Below are 15,645 nucleotides of genomic sequence, written 5' to 3' on the forward strand. Positions count from 1 at the left end.
CTACAGAAGTATTTCACTACCAGCCTGTCAAAGATAGTGATTCATTGATGGTTTTGCTTCAATTTAGCAACTAGTATGCTTAAAATATTAGTATAAAGGATATCTTACACCAAAGTGCAAATACTGTAGTATTTCCTGTCTTTTTTACTTTGAATTCACAAAAGTGATTATAAGGACATGAAGTTTCATGACAGACCAGTTATCCTTTCATCTGACAATACCCAGTACTCTCTCAGAATGCACTGAAGTTTAACTGAAGCATTGGTCATTCAGCTTATATAGTTTTGGATAATAATGCCTTCCTCGACTTCCATTAGCAACTTAAGCAAACCTTTGTACTAAGTAACAACTAAATTCAAGTTTAACAGCTCCAGTGGTGTAATATTAAGCCAAAACCCAGCTCAGAAAACTCCTTGCTACATTCTCAAAATCAACACTTCAAACAATAATTTTAATTATCTCTCCCTAGCTAAGGATTATAGCTGACATTTTACAATTTCCAGGTGTACCTCAAAGTGTAACACTAACGACCTCCAAATCTCCACAGTCCATTTTTTTTCTCACCATTACATCGAAGAGGAGAGGAAATGTAAAAAATTCCTCCTTGTCCCACATATATCCCTCTAACCAAATGCTCCCAGGCTGCAAGCACACCTCCTACAAGGGAGGTTTGTAGCCCTCTGGTCCCTCTTGGTGGGGAGGAGATAAAAGGTGTTGTCTGGGAGATACGCTGTGAATGGAGCGTGGAGGAAGCTGGCTGGAGATGTCTGACAGTGCAAGCAGCAGGGAGGGCTGGAGCACAGCAGCACAAGCTGCAGAGCTCAGGGAACTGCACTGCCCCATTTCAGTATTTCACTACATCATCTCCAGCCAGGGAACAGGAGCCAGAGACTTGCAAGCTCATTCCCCTCTTCCCATTTGACCTGCTGGCTGGAGCTTCCCTGTTGGTGCTCCTGCCCTTGGTTTCAGCCTGGCCTCATCCTTGACCCCTTTCCCAGAGGCCTGCTATCCCAGCAATTCACACCATCCACTCCATGGCAGAATGTATCCAGTGGGGAACTCTCAACTGTACTGAAAATAAGGGCACCACAGGAAATGTAAGGTGAGGCAGCACCTTATTTAAAAATAATTTATGACTAAGAAATCAGATGCACCATGAGTTCACACTCTGGACTCAAGACACTACTTTCTAATGACTCTCCATTACCCAGTTACTCAATATTACACATTAGTCTAATCCTTGTGCTGCCCAGCTTTGGCACGTATGCTTTCACAACATCGGATTTAGCAAACAAATTCATGGAATCCAGGAAATGAAGAGTCTGGTTAACACATCTAACAACACTGATCTGTCCTCCAGCACTGGCACAGGCAGGAGATGACACAAGAATACATCTTGTACTTCCTAGCTGTGGATACTCTCACTCCTGCCTTGTACTGCCCAACAGCTTGGCTGTTGAGATCGTCAAGAGGACATGAGAGAAGCCTGTTCTCAGTTTTCCATGCACAGATGTTGAGCAGCTTCCAGCCTCCACCCTCTGGAGCAATCTGTCTACAAATCTCAACTGACAAACAGCATGAGAAGGGGCTCATCTACAGGAGAGGGACACACCAGACCCTGAGCACTGTCAGGTGCTAAGCTCATAAAATGGATATATATGGCAGAGGGAGGAGAAAATACCTCAGATTTCCTTTGGTTCTGTCTGGATCTTCTCTAACAGAACTGGTGAAACATGTAACTTTAAAAGGTTACACTTCTATGTCTACTTGATGCCTAATGTTCTGCTAAAACTTACTCTATGTGCACTACCAAACCTGCCTATGTCTTTCCCTAGAGCAGCCTAAACGATCCAGGTGGGTGTGCTGAGCAGTTTCCAGGTGGGTTTTTACTCTGTCAGAGGCAGACCTCTGGTGGCCAGCCAGAGACCGACACTGTGGAGTGCACAGCTCCCAGAACAGAGGGAAAACACATCCTGAAAACACAAACTGCCACCAAAACTGAGACCTAGAACAAAATGAGTAAAACCATCAGGGATGTCATTGCTGTGAGAAGTTCAGAAGGCATTTATATTTGACCCCAGTGTACCACTAAGCTGAACTGTAGACCTGGTTCCTGTCACAATGAAATACTTTGTAATTTATTTCACTTCTACTGTGAAAATACTTTAAAATACAATCTCTGGATATCAGAGAAAAAACAGAGGGGATAAAGGAAGAAATATTTAAATTTGCTTTAGCCTTCTTCCTGAATTTGTATCTGTCTGCACTTGTCTCTCTAAGCTGTCATGTATCAAACATTCCTGTTCTCCAGCACAGCAACTCCCATCAGAGAATGCAGCTCAGGTACTGAAGCCCTTCTTGAGATTTGAAGTCAGCCTTTTCAGAGACAGGGATTTGTGCAAGCTTTCTACATCAATCCTCTATTACAAAACCTCCAAAGAAGCATTTTCTTTTTCTAGCAAAAACCCTAAGTGTTAATGAAAAGACCACAACAGCACTGACTCTTCCTACTGTTACTCATTGTTAGCATTTTTCAGAGTAAAGCATGAATTATGTAAGCTGTTAAACCAAGCTCAAAGAACCTGAAGAAAATGTAAATGTAAAGCATGAAATATTAAACAGGTTTTGTAAAAAAGTGGTGCAACTAACAGACTTTAAAGCAAGCATGGTGGTATGACCTCAAATTCTCATCATTATATGCTCAGTGAAAATAGAATATTTCTGACTGTAACCAACTGAAGACTCACACAGAATTGAAGGTGGTAGAATTTTCTCTTCTTTTCGTAAATCCAACCGGCAGTGTTTTCAGCTCAATATTACACCCTCGCGCTTTGTTCCTCAAGCAGTATAACTGGCAAAAAACAAAAATATTTTTTTAAAAAAATCTGAACATATAAACCCCCTGAAAATTAAACAACAAAAAGCTGACAGGAATTACGAGAATACTATAGAAAAGGCCATATTTAATGAAATACTCTGAACTTTAAAAAACCTATTCTGAATGAAAAAGATCACATAAGCCTGGAAACACTCTGAAACATTTTTGTAAGTTTTTTTACTATTAAAAAAGAACATGTCAATGACCTCCTCACAGTAAAAGCTCTTTAATATACCATGAAAGTCACAGCGTGACCACTGTGGGTGTAATACCACACAAGGATGGTTTTTGGGTTACAATCCTATCCATTGAGCAGAATGGATACACAAGCACCATCCCAGCCACTGCCAAATCCAAATTCTGATTTGAAGGCAGCACTAAGGACATCATCCCATTAACATGTCCAGTACCACACCCCTAAAACTGCTACCCATGCAGGGTCTCACCATCTTCAGCACACGTTTTCAGGACATTGTGCTGCTAAATACAAACACATGGAACGACTCCAGCCAGAGAGGAAGCTGGAGTCTTCTGAATTTATTCTGTCATCAAAGTGAGTCCTGAGTTTAGGGCTATATTTCAAGATATCTTCACAAAATGGGGGAAAAGAAATGGTCCTAATGTCTTTCTGTGATTTATCAATGAGTCAAAATATTTTCTAGTAGGAGTTGGTTGGGCTTTTTTGGGTTTTGTTTGTTCATTCATTGTTTTTAGTTTGGGGACTGTATTTGGTTGCTGAGCTTCAGCAAAAACCCCTTCTCCCTTAGAAGGCTGGCCTTTATGTCACTCTTGCTTAGATCTGGTCTTTGAAGAGCTGTACCTGTCTTCATGTGGTATACAGGGAACCACACACCAATTTTTAGGCAATTAATAAATCCATTGCTTACCTGGGACGTGTGTACTTAAAAATTCAGAAGTTCTGGAGGTGTAAGCAAACATTCAGACTTCCTTAACACACAACTATCATCCAGCAGCAACAGTGGTCATGCATAAATTTTAAGAATTGTTAGTGGTCTTTTCTTCCAAGCAACGGGATGTAGCCATCAATACTATTGCTGCATAAACCTAGAGACTTCTTTTGCTTTCTGGCTCTAAAATTCAGGGTCATTCATACCTTCATAAGAGAGTACCAGCTCTGGAATTTAGATTGGGAGTACCTCAGTGGGAATTCAAAGGTAGGAACCCTAGTTCCAACAGAGCAAAAGGAGAATCAAAAACTCACAAGTCTTTTTGTTGCTGGACTATGCACAAGACAATGTCGAGTAGCAGCATCAGCTGTCCTTCCTACGTCTTCCAGGAAACGATAATCTGAAGGTAAAACAGAAAAAAAGAAAAACGTAGTGCCAGCCTAGCAAAACCAGGGAGTTTTACAACACACAAGGTATGTTCTTACCGCTCAGAAGGTTCAAGTCAGTAAATTCATTTACAGAGACAAATGCTGTTTTATCCCTGACTCCATTACAGCTTTGTGTAAGCTTATGTTTCTTTACACACAACAGGCTGAAATGACAAAAAAAAAAAAAAAAAAAAAAAAAAAAAAAAATTAACATGTTCAGCACATGAATAAGGAAAATAATCAAAACTATTTAGTTCAGATAACAGATACCTGCACGAATATTTCATGCATCGTGGACATCTGTACTTAGCTTCTTCTTTGCTACAGGTTTCACACCTGAAAGAAGTAAAAGACACTTCTCAAGAAGGCAGCATTTTTACACCTGACTGGCCTACGAAAGTGCCTGCTCAAAAACCAGGCCCTAGGCCATCCATCAGCATTTTCAGGAAAAGCTATTGTAAGTGCACCTTGAAAGGAGAAAGAGAAAATACAAATACCCTGGATTAGGAAAGGTGGCAGACAAAACAACACAAGCTACAGGGGAGTATCTCCAAACACACACACATTAAAACACTGGAGATGCTGGAAAGAAAAAACCCACATGCTAATTGCAGGGCTGGAAACGTAGCAAGCCTTTATCATTTCATGCTTTGGGGCCTGGTTGTATCAGTGCTTTTCTCCTTTTGTATCACCTGTAACGTGCACTATATAATCATGCTGGCTTACAATACTCCCATTTTTAGGCAGACAGAAAATAATTTTCAAGGATTCTCATTAAACCCTGAACGATGCATGCCATTTTTTCATTGGAACAAAAAGAGCATGACAACACCGGTCAGCCAAACAACTTCTGGCTGTCAGCAGTGCAAACTCCAATGTCAGGGAATCTTTCAGGCACAATGTGTAGGGCTTATCAATATAACTAATAAGTACCAGTGAAAAATTAAATTCCTCTAAAAATATGACCATATGTTTTAAATTAGGCTATTGGAACAGCTGTTTCTCCCATTCTTAGGAAAAATGTCAACTGAAATAATCATCACTCTTATTTTAAGTCTGACAAACAGAAAAGAGAAATAACATTTCCCCCACATCAGTGAAGTTTTCAAGAACAGTACAAACGCATCATTTTCAACTCTTAGGGGATAAATGTCAGCCCTGACCCGTTTCTCTCCCTCTCCCCACCACGTGCTCGCCGCTTGCCGGTAGCGAGGGCCTGAGGGACAAGCCCAGCACCACCATCCCCCGAGGAGCTCTGGGAATCAGCAGCACAAAGCCATTTTAAGAACCGGAAAAAAGGGTTTCAAACACTGCAAACCAGAAATGGGGAGTTACTCCGAACAGGGATACCCCTCCCCGCTGTGCAGGCTCCCGCCGTGCCCGCTGCCCGTCCCCGCCCCAGCGATGCTCTGCCCGGCGCCCCCCGCGCGGCGCCTCCCCGGCCGGGCCTCACCCGCGCGGGAGCAGCGCGCCGGCTGCAGGGCACGGGGCCGCCCGCCGAGCCCCGGGGAAGGCGCTCCCGGAGCCCGTGAGGCCGCAGGCACCGCCGTGCCGTACCTGTGCAGGGACATCTTCCCGCCGCCCGCCGCCCGCCCGGTACCACCAGGCCCGTCCCGCTCCGCCATGGCCGCGCCGCGGGGCCTCACGGGGAACGCGGCCTCTGCTGCGCCGCCTGGCGGCCGCGAGCCACAGCGCAGCCACACGGGCCGGCCCCGACCCGCCGCGCCGGGACCCGCGGGCTCCGGGGGATGAGGGGCCTGAGGGGCTCCGGGGGCTGAGGGGCTCCGGGATCGGCCGGGATCCGGGGGCTGAGGGGATCCGGGGGCATCGGGGCATCGGGGCCGGCCGGGCTGCGGGGGCTGAGGGGCTCCGGGGCCGGCCGGGCTCTGGGGCCTTTCCAGAGCACACAGGAGGCTTCCCGAGCCGCGCCCTGCCCGCAGAGCAGCACGCTGCCGGCCGGACAGCCCCAGGGCGCGGCCCCCCCGCGCAGGGGACACCGGCCATCGCTCCTTACCGACCGTGTCCCCCCGCACCGGGCCGGCCTCCCCCCGGCTGCGTGCGGTGGGCATTGTGACTGTACAGAAATGCACACAGTCACACCCGAGCAGCCTTGTAAGACTTTAAACTCCTTGCTTTTAAAATAGATAATTTCTGAGATGAAGAGTTCCCCAAAATAGGGCAATGAGATTAATAAAAAATATACATGATGCAGATGTTTTCTAAAAAATTATAATCTTACAATATACCCCCAAATGTTTGCCAAAACATCACCTCCAAAGCCAAACTAAGACCAAAGGTCAAATCATAATGCCAGTGTATTGATGCTGAAAATGCAAAAAGTGAGACATTTTGTCATCCTTCTGTAATCTTGCTTTGTTTTTCGTTTTACCAGATTTTTCTCAAAGTGGTAAAAAATGATGCTTTGATACAAAATATAAGATGGGATGTGCATGTACTTTACTTTGTAAAAGCAAACAGCGTCCCTCTGGCAGTATTCCATGGCACAGAGCATGTGCATTTCCCCTTGGGAAGAGAAGAACTGACACCTAACAAAAGTGCCCTTCTCGAGGATTTTCACCATTTCTAAGAATGACCTATGCACAATGAAACAGAATAGTGAAAGACAAAGAGATAACTTGGAAGAATATTTTATTATACTTTGGTGGTGTGTTTTTTTCCTGCAGATGAAGACAGACAGGTGGTTTGAACACTCCCGGGCTCCCTCAAATACAGTCCGGTATCACCTTGCCATGTGCTCCTGAGCACACTTTGAACTGATAATAGACAGAGGCATATCAATATAAAGAGTGCTCTTCCTAGTGGTAAAACTGTTCTTTTTTACTTAAAAATCAACTTCACTGATCATTTTAGGCTTAATTTTAAAAACCCAAAATGATCTAATAAATTTTGCAAAAAAAATGGAATTTCTAAGAGGATGAAATGCTGATTATAATTTAACAGCAGCCATTCAGAAGACACGCTGCAGTAGATTTTTTCAGAAGTTACAAAATATATACAGAATACATCATCTTAAGATGGCTTTGGCATTAGCAGTGTTAACTGAAATATAGGATTTAAAAGCCAAAACTACTTTAGGTAGCTCTTCTTACAACAATTTTTACAATGGCTGTAACGCAAACTGTTCTAACTATATGCATCATATACAATATGCTGTCTTATACACCATTTCCAAAATAGTACACAAAAATGTTTTAAACAAGAAATCCACATAAATAACGTTTTCATTATGTGAAGTATGTGACCAACAGTTTAAAATAAGTACCTTTACAACAGAAACATATCCTGATGCAACCAGCACATACAGTCTGAAAGATAAAAAGGGACTCAATCTCTGGTAAGGCCACAAGCACCCTGTGTTAGGAAGAGCACCAAGGCAACATGGACAGGAAACACAAAAGAGGTAGTGTGCCATCTGTTCAGATGTGTGTGTCCACGAAGGACTGGAATAAAACAATGTTTAAGAAAATAAGACTTATTGTACTGTACTGTGGCTTGATTCACTTTTCATATAAAAGCTATTGCACATTTAGGAGCATTAGCAGGTATTGCTCCTTAGTATCATATGTCTCCAGCTTTCCTCAGGATGGTTTTTGTGCAGTACTGTTAAAAAGAATGCTAAGAACACTTGACGTCCTGAAAAAGTCCATGTTCAGATACTCCATTCCAGAAAATTATGCAAGAAAGCACCAAGAAATTTATTTTTAAATACTTTAGAGAAAATTGCTTTAGTCTTTTCTTTCTTTATTTTTTAATGCCATTTCTCCTTAGAAGGAAGTCTTTTTCTTCCTGAGGTTCTTTAACCAACAACACTTGAAATGATTCTTCAGTTTCCTAGTAATTTGGCCTGCAACAGATCATACTTTTGTATTCGATCTATGTAGCAACTCTGTTGATGCAACAAGAAACCAAGGACAGGAATCTTAAAGGAAGCATACGGAGCCACTTTCTACGAAGTGCTGCTGTCCTGGTTTGAGGTGAGGAAGTGCATTAACTTGAACAACTGGAAGCTGATTTGTGTCCTGAGTGTGAAAAAAGAACTGTGTTTTATGCCAGCTGCCATCTTCAATCTGAAACACACATAGAGAAGAATATTAGAGCCAAAAGATGAGCTTTAAAACATAAATGAAAGTTGTGCTTACAGAGTGAAAGAGAAGTAGTACACAAACATTTCTTCTCTCTTTTGTAAAGAAACTGTGTAATTTAAAAAATGCAATTTCTGAAGCCTGGATTTTCATTCTGAGGGTAACTGTTTCTAAATTTTCCTGGATGACCTCCCTATTTCTGTGCTGATGTCTCTGCAATGTCTTCATACAGTCTCAAAATACATGAGACACAATGCAAAGGGCAAGTATAGATACCCTGTATCACTGCAATTGCTTTTACCCTTGAAGAGATGGTGAGTTCAGTATCTAAAGGCTGGCATATGCAGAGCTATGTAAAGAAGCAAACTTTAAGGGATGTGAATCCAAATGCTTGTTATTTATTTGCAGCAGGTTAGTGATGTCTAAACAGTACCTCATCACTTTAATAATGTGATGCTAAAAGGTATTTACCATGCATTCATCCAGAAGGACTTTAGGTTCAAGTAGGGTATTTGCTTTAAATATTTGACCATTCCATCCTTTGAAGGTAACTGATGTCTTCCGGCCACCTGCTTTAGTTAATCCCCATATCGGTGTGTTTAGACAATGGACTGTGATGCTGTGGGTTGCTTCTGAGCTCAGTAAATGAAGGAAGTTCATCTGCACTTTTCCAACACTGAACTCCAGCTAAATTTGGAGAGAAAAGTGTTGTTAGACTTACAGCTGGACTATGGTGAATGGCCACAGCAACACCAAGTGCCATGGGCATTTAAGTGGATACATGTTTATATACATTGGGGTCAGTGCCAAAGAGCAGGATTTGCATTCCTCAGTGGAGATGTTAGGTCCTATTACAGTCATTGCTATAAACAGAAGCTCTCATAGGAAATTTTCAAAGCTTAAATATAAACATTTGCTGATGCTTACAACATTGCTGAAGCACAGCTGGTCAGAAAACAGTATTTTTAAATAAGGAAACTGAAACAAATGCTTTTGCGATTCAAACAAAGATAGCAGCAGCAGCAGCATTTTAACTGAAGCCACATCACTCGGCTGTTTAGTCTTCTTAGATCACAGGTTCTGGCAATGCTGGTAATCCATTATGAATGCAAAAGTTTGCAAGTATACTTTGATTTTAGACAGAAAATATAGTAACTCATTATTCAAGAAGTATTTCTCCAAGACTATTTCATATTCAGGAATCTTCCAAATGTAGAAATGCATGTGTAAATTTCACAGTATTTCTGAAGCTCTTCAATGACTACAGTAATACTGACTTTCACGAACACAGAATTTCTATTCCCAAGAGTTCAAGAACTACATGTAAAGAGGAGCATGAACTAATGATATACAAGAAATTAGTCCCTCCCTCATGGCATTTAAAAGTGCCTAAGTGTTGGAAAGCAGTAATAATTTCCATCCTTTCTATTGTGACCTCAGCATCTCTATGCTTAGGTGCCCTGAGTCATGAGGTATTAATGGAGCTTAGATGTATTTCAGGCTTCTTTTTATGCCTTGTATAAGAAAGCATAAAGCAAAACAAAGTAATTCTAGCAGCATAGGTGAGTAGATGAACACAGTGAGAATTACTAGCATATCTAGTCTTCAGAAAATCTGTAACTTCTGTACCAGAATATATAACATGTCCTTCCACAAAGATGCACAATAATGCCCCCATGAAAACTAACACTTTTTAATGAGTTAAGTAAATAAGCATGCATTTGTTTAGAGTGCAAGCACAGACGCAGTGTCTCTAGAAGCAATGCATACCTTTGTCACAGACAGTGGTGTTAAACATGTCTGACCACCTGCAGTGAAGTTGCAGAAAACTTCAATGGCATCAGAAGGACATCCAATATTTGGGTCAATCCAGTATTTTCCTATTAGTATTTAATTCCAGGCACAAAATAAAACCAAAACATAATTACTACTAAGCAATTTGCTAAAATATTCATACTTCTTTGCAAATATTACATTTATTATCACCATACCTTCACAAGGAAATGAAAGAAAAGGAACATAAAAATGTTTTCACTACTAAAAGTATACTAATAACAGATACTGAGAAAAATTACCATAATAAACCACTTCTGATTATAATTACACTGACATTACAGCTTCAAATAGGAGAGTTTTTTTTATTTGAAATATTGATTCAGGACCTTCTGAGATACAGTGACTGTCAGTGTATTTGACGGTGATAATGTATGGTATGCAATTTTCTCATTAGGAATCTAGAATTTGATCCACACAAAATTCATTGCAAAATCAGCTATAAATACTTGGAAAATTTGGAATCACAAAATTTGCAGTTTCAATTTTTCTGGATACATCTGTTTACTGATAGATATAATCTGTCTAATATTTATATAGTATTAGACAGCTACATACTTCCACCTTTAAAATTCATAAATTTTATCTTAAAGATGAAATAAATATAGTTGTGACAGGCACACTGCAAGAGAATACCATAAAAGAAGAATAAAAACATTAAATCTATCAGATCAGGATTTTAATGTAGAAAGCAACATTTGGAAGCAACAGCTTTTCAAGGCACTTGTGTGAAAGTGGACACTTACCATCTGACACTTTACGATCACAATTCAGCAAATCCCTGCAGATGCGTGCTGGGTTATCCCGTGTGCCAAGAGGGTTCTTGATGCTGTGCAGTAAATTGCTAAGGTAGTGGAGCGTTTTGAAAATCTCTGTACTGTGATCTAGTAAAGTTACTTCAGTATTCTGGTATTTCTGCCAAGGGCCATTAGCAAATGTGTTACCACAAGGAAGTGTCACAACAACAGTATATGCAGTAAGAGTTAAATGTCAAATGGCCATTGAATAGCCAGAGAGAATCAAAGTGTTTATATGAATGCATCGGCCATGTAAAACAACTTAAGGGTAACATGTCCCAATAAACAAATAAGGACACTTCATTAAAATTGTCAGAGCAGTGACATTAAGGCAGGTTTAGGTTATGCAAATTTGTCATTATGATATACTGACATAAAAATATGGATACAAGGAAAGAAAGGAAAAAAATTTGGTGCACTTTTAAAGTAAACTTAGAGATTTCAGATTTTAAATAATGAAATCTAAGGCTTAACCTAAAAAATATATGCAAATTTATTTGACTTCACACATGTAAGGGATTTTCTTGCAACCAATGCAGCAAGACACATACATGTCAAATTTTTTTTTTGATCAAACCCTAAATGCTGCTATTGTGGACTGTGTCTGAGCAGATACAGTCCTCTAAGTGTGACAGTCAGTAATTTACCACTAATCATGACAAAAGGTAGAAGTAGAAGTCCCACTGCTTCTCTTAATTTCATTTCAACTATATCCTATAAATCCTAGCATGTTTCATTACATTCTATAATGACTTGCTATCTATTTTTAATTTAAACTAAGAACTCAACTAAAAGAAACTTTCAAACTAAAAGGAACCCTGTTATATGCTCAAAGAATAAGATTATAATTGCATTCCTTGTATGATAATGTAAATACATTTAAAAATATACCTCCATCTGCAAGGCAGCACTTGACTCAAACAAAGCTTGAACAGCAGCATTGAGATCCACTTGTTTCTAAAAAACAGGTGTTTCAGAATATAAAAAGATGAACAAGAATACATAAAAGTGCAGGTGGCAAATTCTTTGAGCAGTGGAACAAGCAGTACTTTTGAAGAGGATCCTGGTTTTTTCACTTTCAATAAAGCACTGTATTGTAGGTTAGGTTGTAACAGAATTTACCCTTGGTCCTGGTGGTCCAGGTGGTCCCTGGAGAATGGGAAAAAACATATATTAGGTGCTTCAAATCTTTATATAGTGCAATCAAAATGGAAAAACACAGGCACAGTTTTTTATGCACTTACAGGTGGCCCAGGCTGGCCCTGCCGTCCCTGAGGCCCCTAGAAGAAATGGAGACAGAATGCAGCAGTTATACATTAAAATCTCTGGTTTTACATTTATGTATTTATTAAATCACAAAAATGTCCCCATGTATCTAAGGAAGAAGGTGTAATACCAGCTCTGGTAAAGTTGTAGATTATTAGTTACTGTTTTTAAAGCACCATGATCTATTTCCATATGAATATTCATGTTGGAATTGCTGTGTTGTCTGTTTCCTTGTTTCTTCAATCACTTCTGATATGAAGGGAACATTAAAAATCATAGAAAGTATTAATATATAATGTGCTATACATTGTGCCAGTGTTACATGTATGCTGACAATAGAAGTACTAGAAAGGGTAAACAATCACAAAAACATGGTAAATAATGTTATCAGTAACTGCAAAAAACTAACCAATCCACTTTAATCCATGAGTATAAGCCAGGCTTTTATCAGTTTAATTTATCAGCAGTGTCAATTTTCAGCCAGAACATGTTATGTTCATTGTTTTACAGTGAAATGGCAAACTTCCTTTTTATTCAAGAAGTTATGCCTTATTTTCTCATTGTAAGTGGTATCATTTTAGTGTGTAGGATGGTTGCAGAGGGGAGGAGAAGGAATTGCTTTTCCTTAGCTTACAGTGCCTACAATGCATGGAAACCTGAGGTTTTGGTTGCCTTAGGATTGAACATGGACCTTTCTAATACAATAAACCCATCTGAATTATTCTTTCTTTAATCAACTATTCACATTAAGCTGGAATGGTTGTGAACATTTATTAATATGCAATGACACTTGTGTTTCTGTTAGATTCTTATCTTCAAGCTCTATATACTCAAAGCTGCTAGAAGCTATTGTAACAAACAATGGCACAAATGACGACAAGGTAAAGAATTGGTGGCAGTGGCTTTAGAAGAGAAAAAGAGAAGGAATGAAAGGCATGGGCTAGATCTGCACCTTAAATTACTAAAAGCCTTTCCACACAGCTAAGTCAATTTAAGCAGAACATTCTTTTGTTAGTGCTGCTTGTACCAATTACTTGAGCACAATAAGCTGTTCCAGCAAAAGCCCTCATACGTCAGTATGGTCACGCCAGTACTAAATCTCTGCCAAAAGAGAAATAATCTGATGTGGCATGGTCATGCTGACAAATGTTGTGAAACTGATCTAGTCTAGTAGGAATTAAGTTGTAAATCATTTGATACAATAATAAGTGTTTCTGCTGTAAGATTTCACAGCAAGCAAGATCTGTGTGTCACTTCACGCTACAACTGCTGAACTCAGGCTGTGCTCAAGCTGCCAAAAGCAAGGGCAGCTGGAAATGGTTAAAGAAAGACCAAATTCACTCAAATATTGATTAATGTGTATTTTAAAAAAAGGATCTCAAACCAGATAGGAGCAATGTAACTAAGTCACTGAGGCTGCAAATTTATCAGTTCTTAGGTCCTAAGGCAGAGCTGTGGTAGTGCCAGGGAATGCATCTGTCAGGGTTTACACTGACAGCTGCACAACTGAAGTATGTCTGCACATCACCTACCCTGGCCATGCCAGAGGAGCTCAGGTGTTGGATTATAAAGGATGTGAGAAGTGGGGGCTATCATATAATTCCAAGCACCAGCAAGGCTATGTTGATGGACTGTAAATGGCTTTGAGGCAAGATCCATGTCTTGTATGTGCTCTTTGGAGAATACAGAAAATTCAAAATTGAAACAATTTCTGGATGTTTAGATAGATGATTTTCTGATACTTAACCAAGAAGACCTTAATAAGATAAGGACCATGGATTGTAAATATTGTGAGTTTTTCAACCAATACATTCTACCCCTATTTATTTATGTTTCATCCACTTGCACCTATAGAAGGGATTGGAAGCCATCTTTTAGGTAGATATTTAATGATTAACATCTTTATAAAATGTTAATCATTAATGTTGGAAAATGGAAATAAAAGAACAAGTCATTTTAGCATATGTAGTACTAAACAGTATGGATATCTCTGTGGATTCTGTGTCAAGTAACTGGCTTTCTTTACTTTCCTGAGTTTGATTTTTGCCCAGCTTCTTCTTTGAAAATTTTCTTTGAAATCCTATTACTATTAAATATGCATTAAAACATGATTGCTATTCATTATTACAAAACTGATCCAAGTTTACACAGATACATTCACTATTTTGGCATAGTTCCTCAGCTGTTGCAAATCAATTTGGTTTCACAGAGCTACACTGTTGTATGCCAGCTGGGAAGGCTGACTCCACATTTAATTAATCAGGTCAGCTGCTGAGGTGCTGTTAGACTGCTCCAGGATACCTTCAGTCTCATGTGAATATATTACTGGCCTGTCTGATCATGCTTGGCCAAGTATGTTTAATATTAAATGAAAGTGTGAAAAAGAATCTTGAGAAACAAATTTGACATTGTACGGATATATTTGTTTATCTTGGTTCAGGATTTAATTTGCAAATACCAAATCAAGGAAAGGTACAAAGTCTTCATCAGTTTGTCCCTAAGTAACCACTGCTCTCGGATGAATAGATGTCCTTGTTCTGAATACTGAGATTTAGACATTCCAGTATATTTTTTAGATGACTGAATGCTTCAGTTAATGTTCTGTGTTCTTGGCATATGTCACCATTTTAAGACTCAAGAAGTCTTGGGACAAGAGCAGTTCAAATTTGTAGTGGTTTCTGAAATAGAACTGAATGTTTTAAAAATAAAAACCTGCACTGTTCCAATGAGTTCCAAAGGTATTTTTCAAAAGAGGAATGTAATTTGTCTTGATCCACTGTCTCCTTGCCAGTAAAACCCATGGGAAAAAAAAAAAGAAGAGGTAAATACTGAATGCTATTTATGAACTACTTTGTGGAATATCACATTTCTTAAATGCATTAAACGTTCAGAGAGCTATAGCAATTATCTTTACAAATCTTTAAAATATAATGGTACTGCACAGAGTAGGGACTTTACCAAAGTTCTTTCTTTCTGCTACAGAGCAGAAAAATAAAGCTAAATTACACTTTTTATGAACTAAGTTAATTGCTACGTGTTTTACTGGAATGTACTGCATTACTTTTACAAATCTACTTAATTTAACCTTTGGTCGCCTTAGAATTAAAGTGAGAAAAGTGTAATCCCAGTTCATAAAAACAAAAGCAGAGACTAAACCAGTTAGTTTCAGTGTGTTGTTTAATTCTTTAATCACTCCATTTGATTGAACAGAAGTTCAAAGGCCAAAATCCCAATCTTTTACTAATGCTAAGAGGCCCTGATTTTATATACAATAGTACATACACTTTGAAAGCATGAGCAATCCCAAGAACATTCATATTTTCTAAGAATTTTTAAATTCTTGAAGGGAGTATTTTCAACAAAGAATGTGTGCTTCACCACTGGCCTCAATAAGAAGACATGATTTGATATTCCATGTTTTTCTGGGGATAA

At 39.4% G+C, this 15,645-nt stretch overlaps 2 protein-coding genes across 2 annotated transcripts in view; both read right to left on the reverse strand.

The window, feature by feature from the left end:
* The window catches only part of ZNHIT6 (zinc finger HIT-type containing 6), a gene marked incomplete at its 5' end in the record, with an annotated part of 31,881 nt that extends 25,598 nt beyond the window's left edge, over positions 1-6,283 (reverse strand). Inside the window, 5 exons of the mRNA XM_083867056.1 lie at positions 2,748-2,851; positions 4,101-4,186; positions 4,272-4,378; positions 4,485-4,550; positions 5,772-6,283. Of these exons, the coding sequence (XP_083723182.1) occupies positions 2,748-2,851; positions 4,101-4,186; positions 4,272-4,378; positions 4,485-4,550; positions 5,772-6,283 (875 nt within the window). The remainder of the gene's footprint in view (positions 1-2,747; positions 2,852-4,100; positions 4,187-4,271; positions 4,379-4,484; positions 4,551-5,771) is intronic.
* Positions 6,284-8,155: 1,872 nt separating this feature from the next.
* The window catches only part of COL24A1 (collagen type XXIV alpha 1 chain), a gene marked incomplete at both ends in the record, with an annotated part of 120,911 nt that continues 113,421 nt past the window's right edge, over positions 8,156-15,645 (reverse strand). Inside the window, 7 exons of the mRNA XM_083867473.1 lie at positions 8,156-8,302; positions 8,789-9,004; positions 10,088-10,197; positions 10,897-11,065; positions 11,839-11,904; positions 12,070-12,096; positions 12,192-12,227. Of these exons, the coding sequence (XP_083723599.1) occupies positions 8,156-8,302; positions 8,789-9,004; positions 10,088-10,197; positions 10,897-11,065; positions 11,839-11,904; positions 12,070-12,096; positions 12,192-12,227 (771 nt within the window). The remainder of the gene's footprint in view (positions 8,303-8,788; positions 9,005-10,087; positions 10,198-10,896; positions 11,066-11,838; positions 11,905-12,069; positions 12,097-12,191; positions 12,228-15,645) is intronic.

Source organism: Zosterops lateralis (assembly GCF_965231275.1).
Source record: "Zosterops lateralis genome assembly, chromosome: 9".
NCBI lineage: Eukaryota > Metazoa > Chordata > Aves > Passeriformes > Zosteropidae > Zosterops > Zosterops lateralis.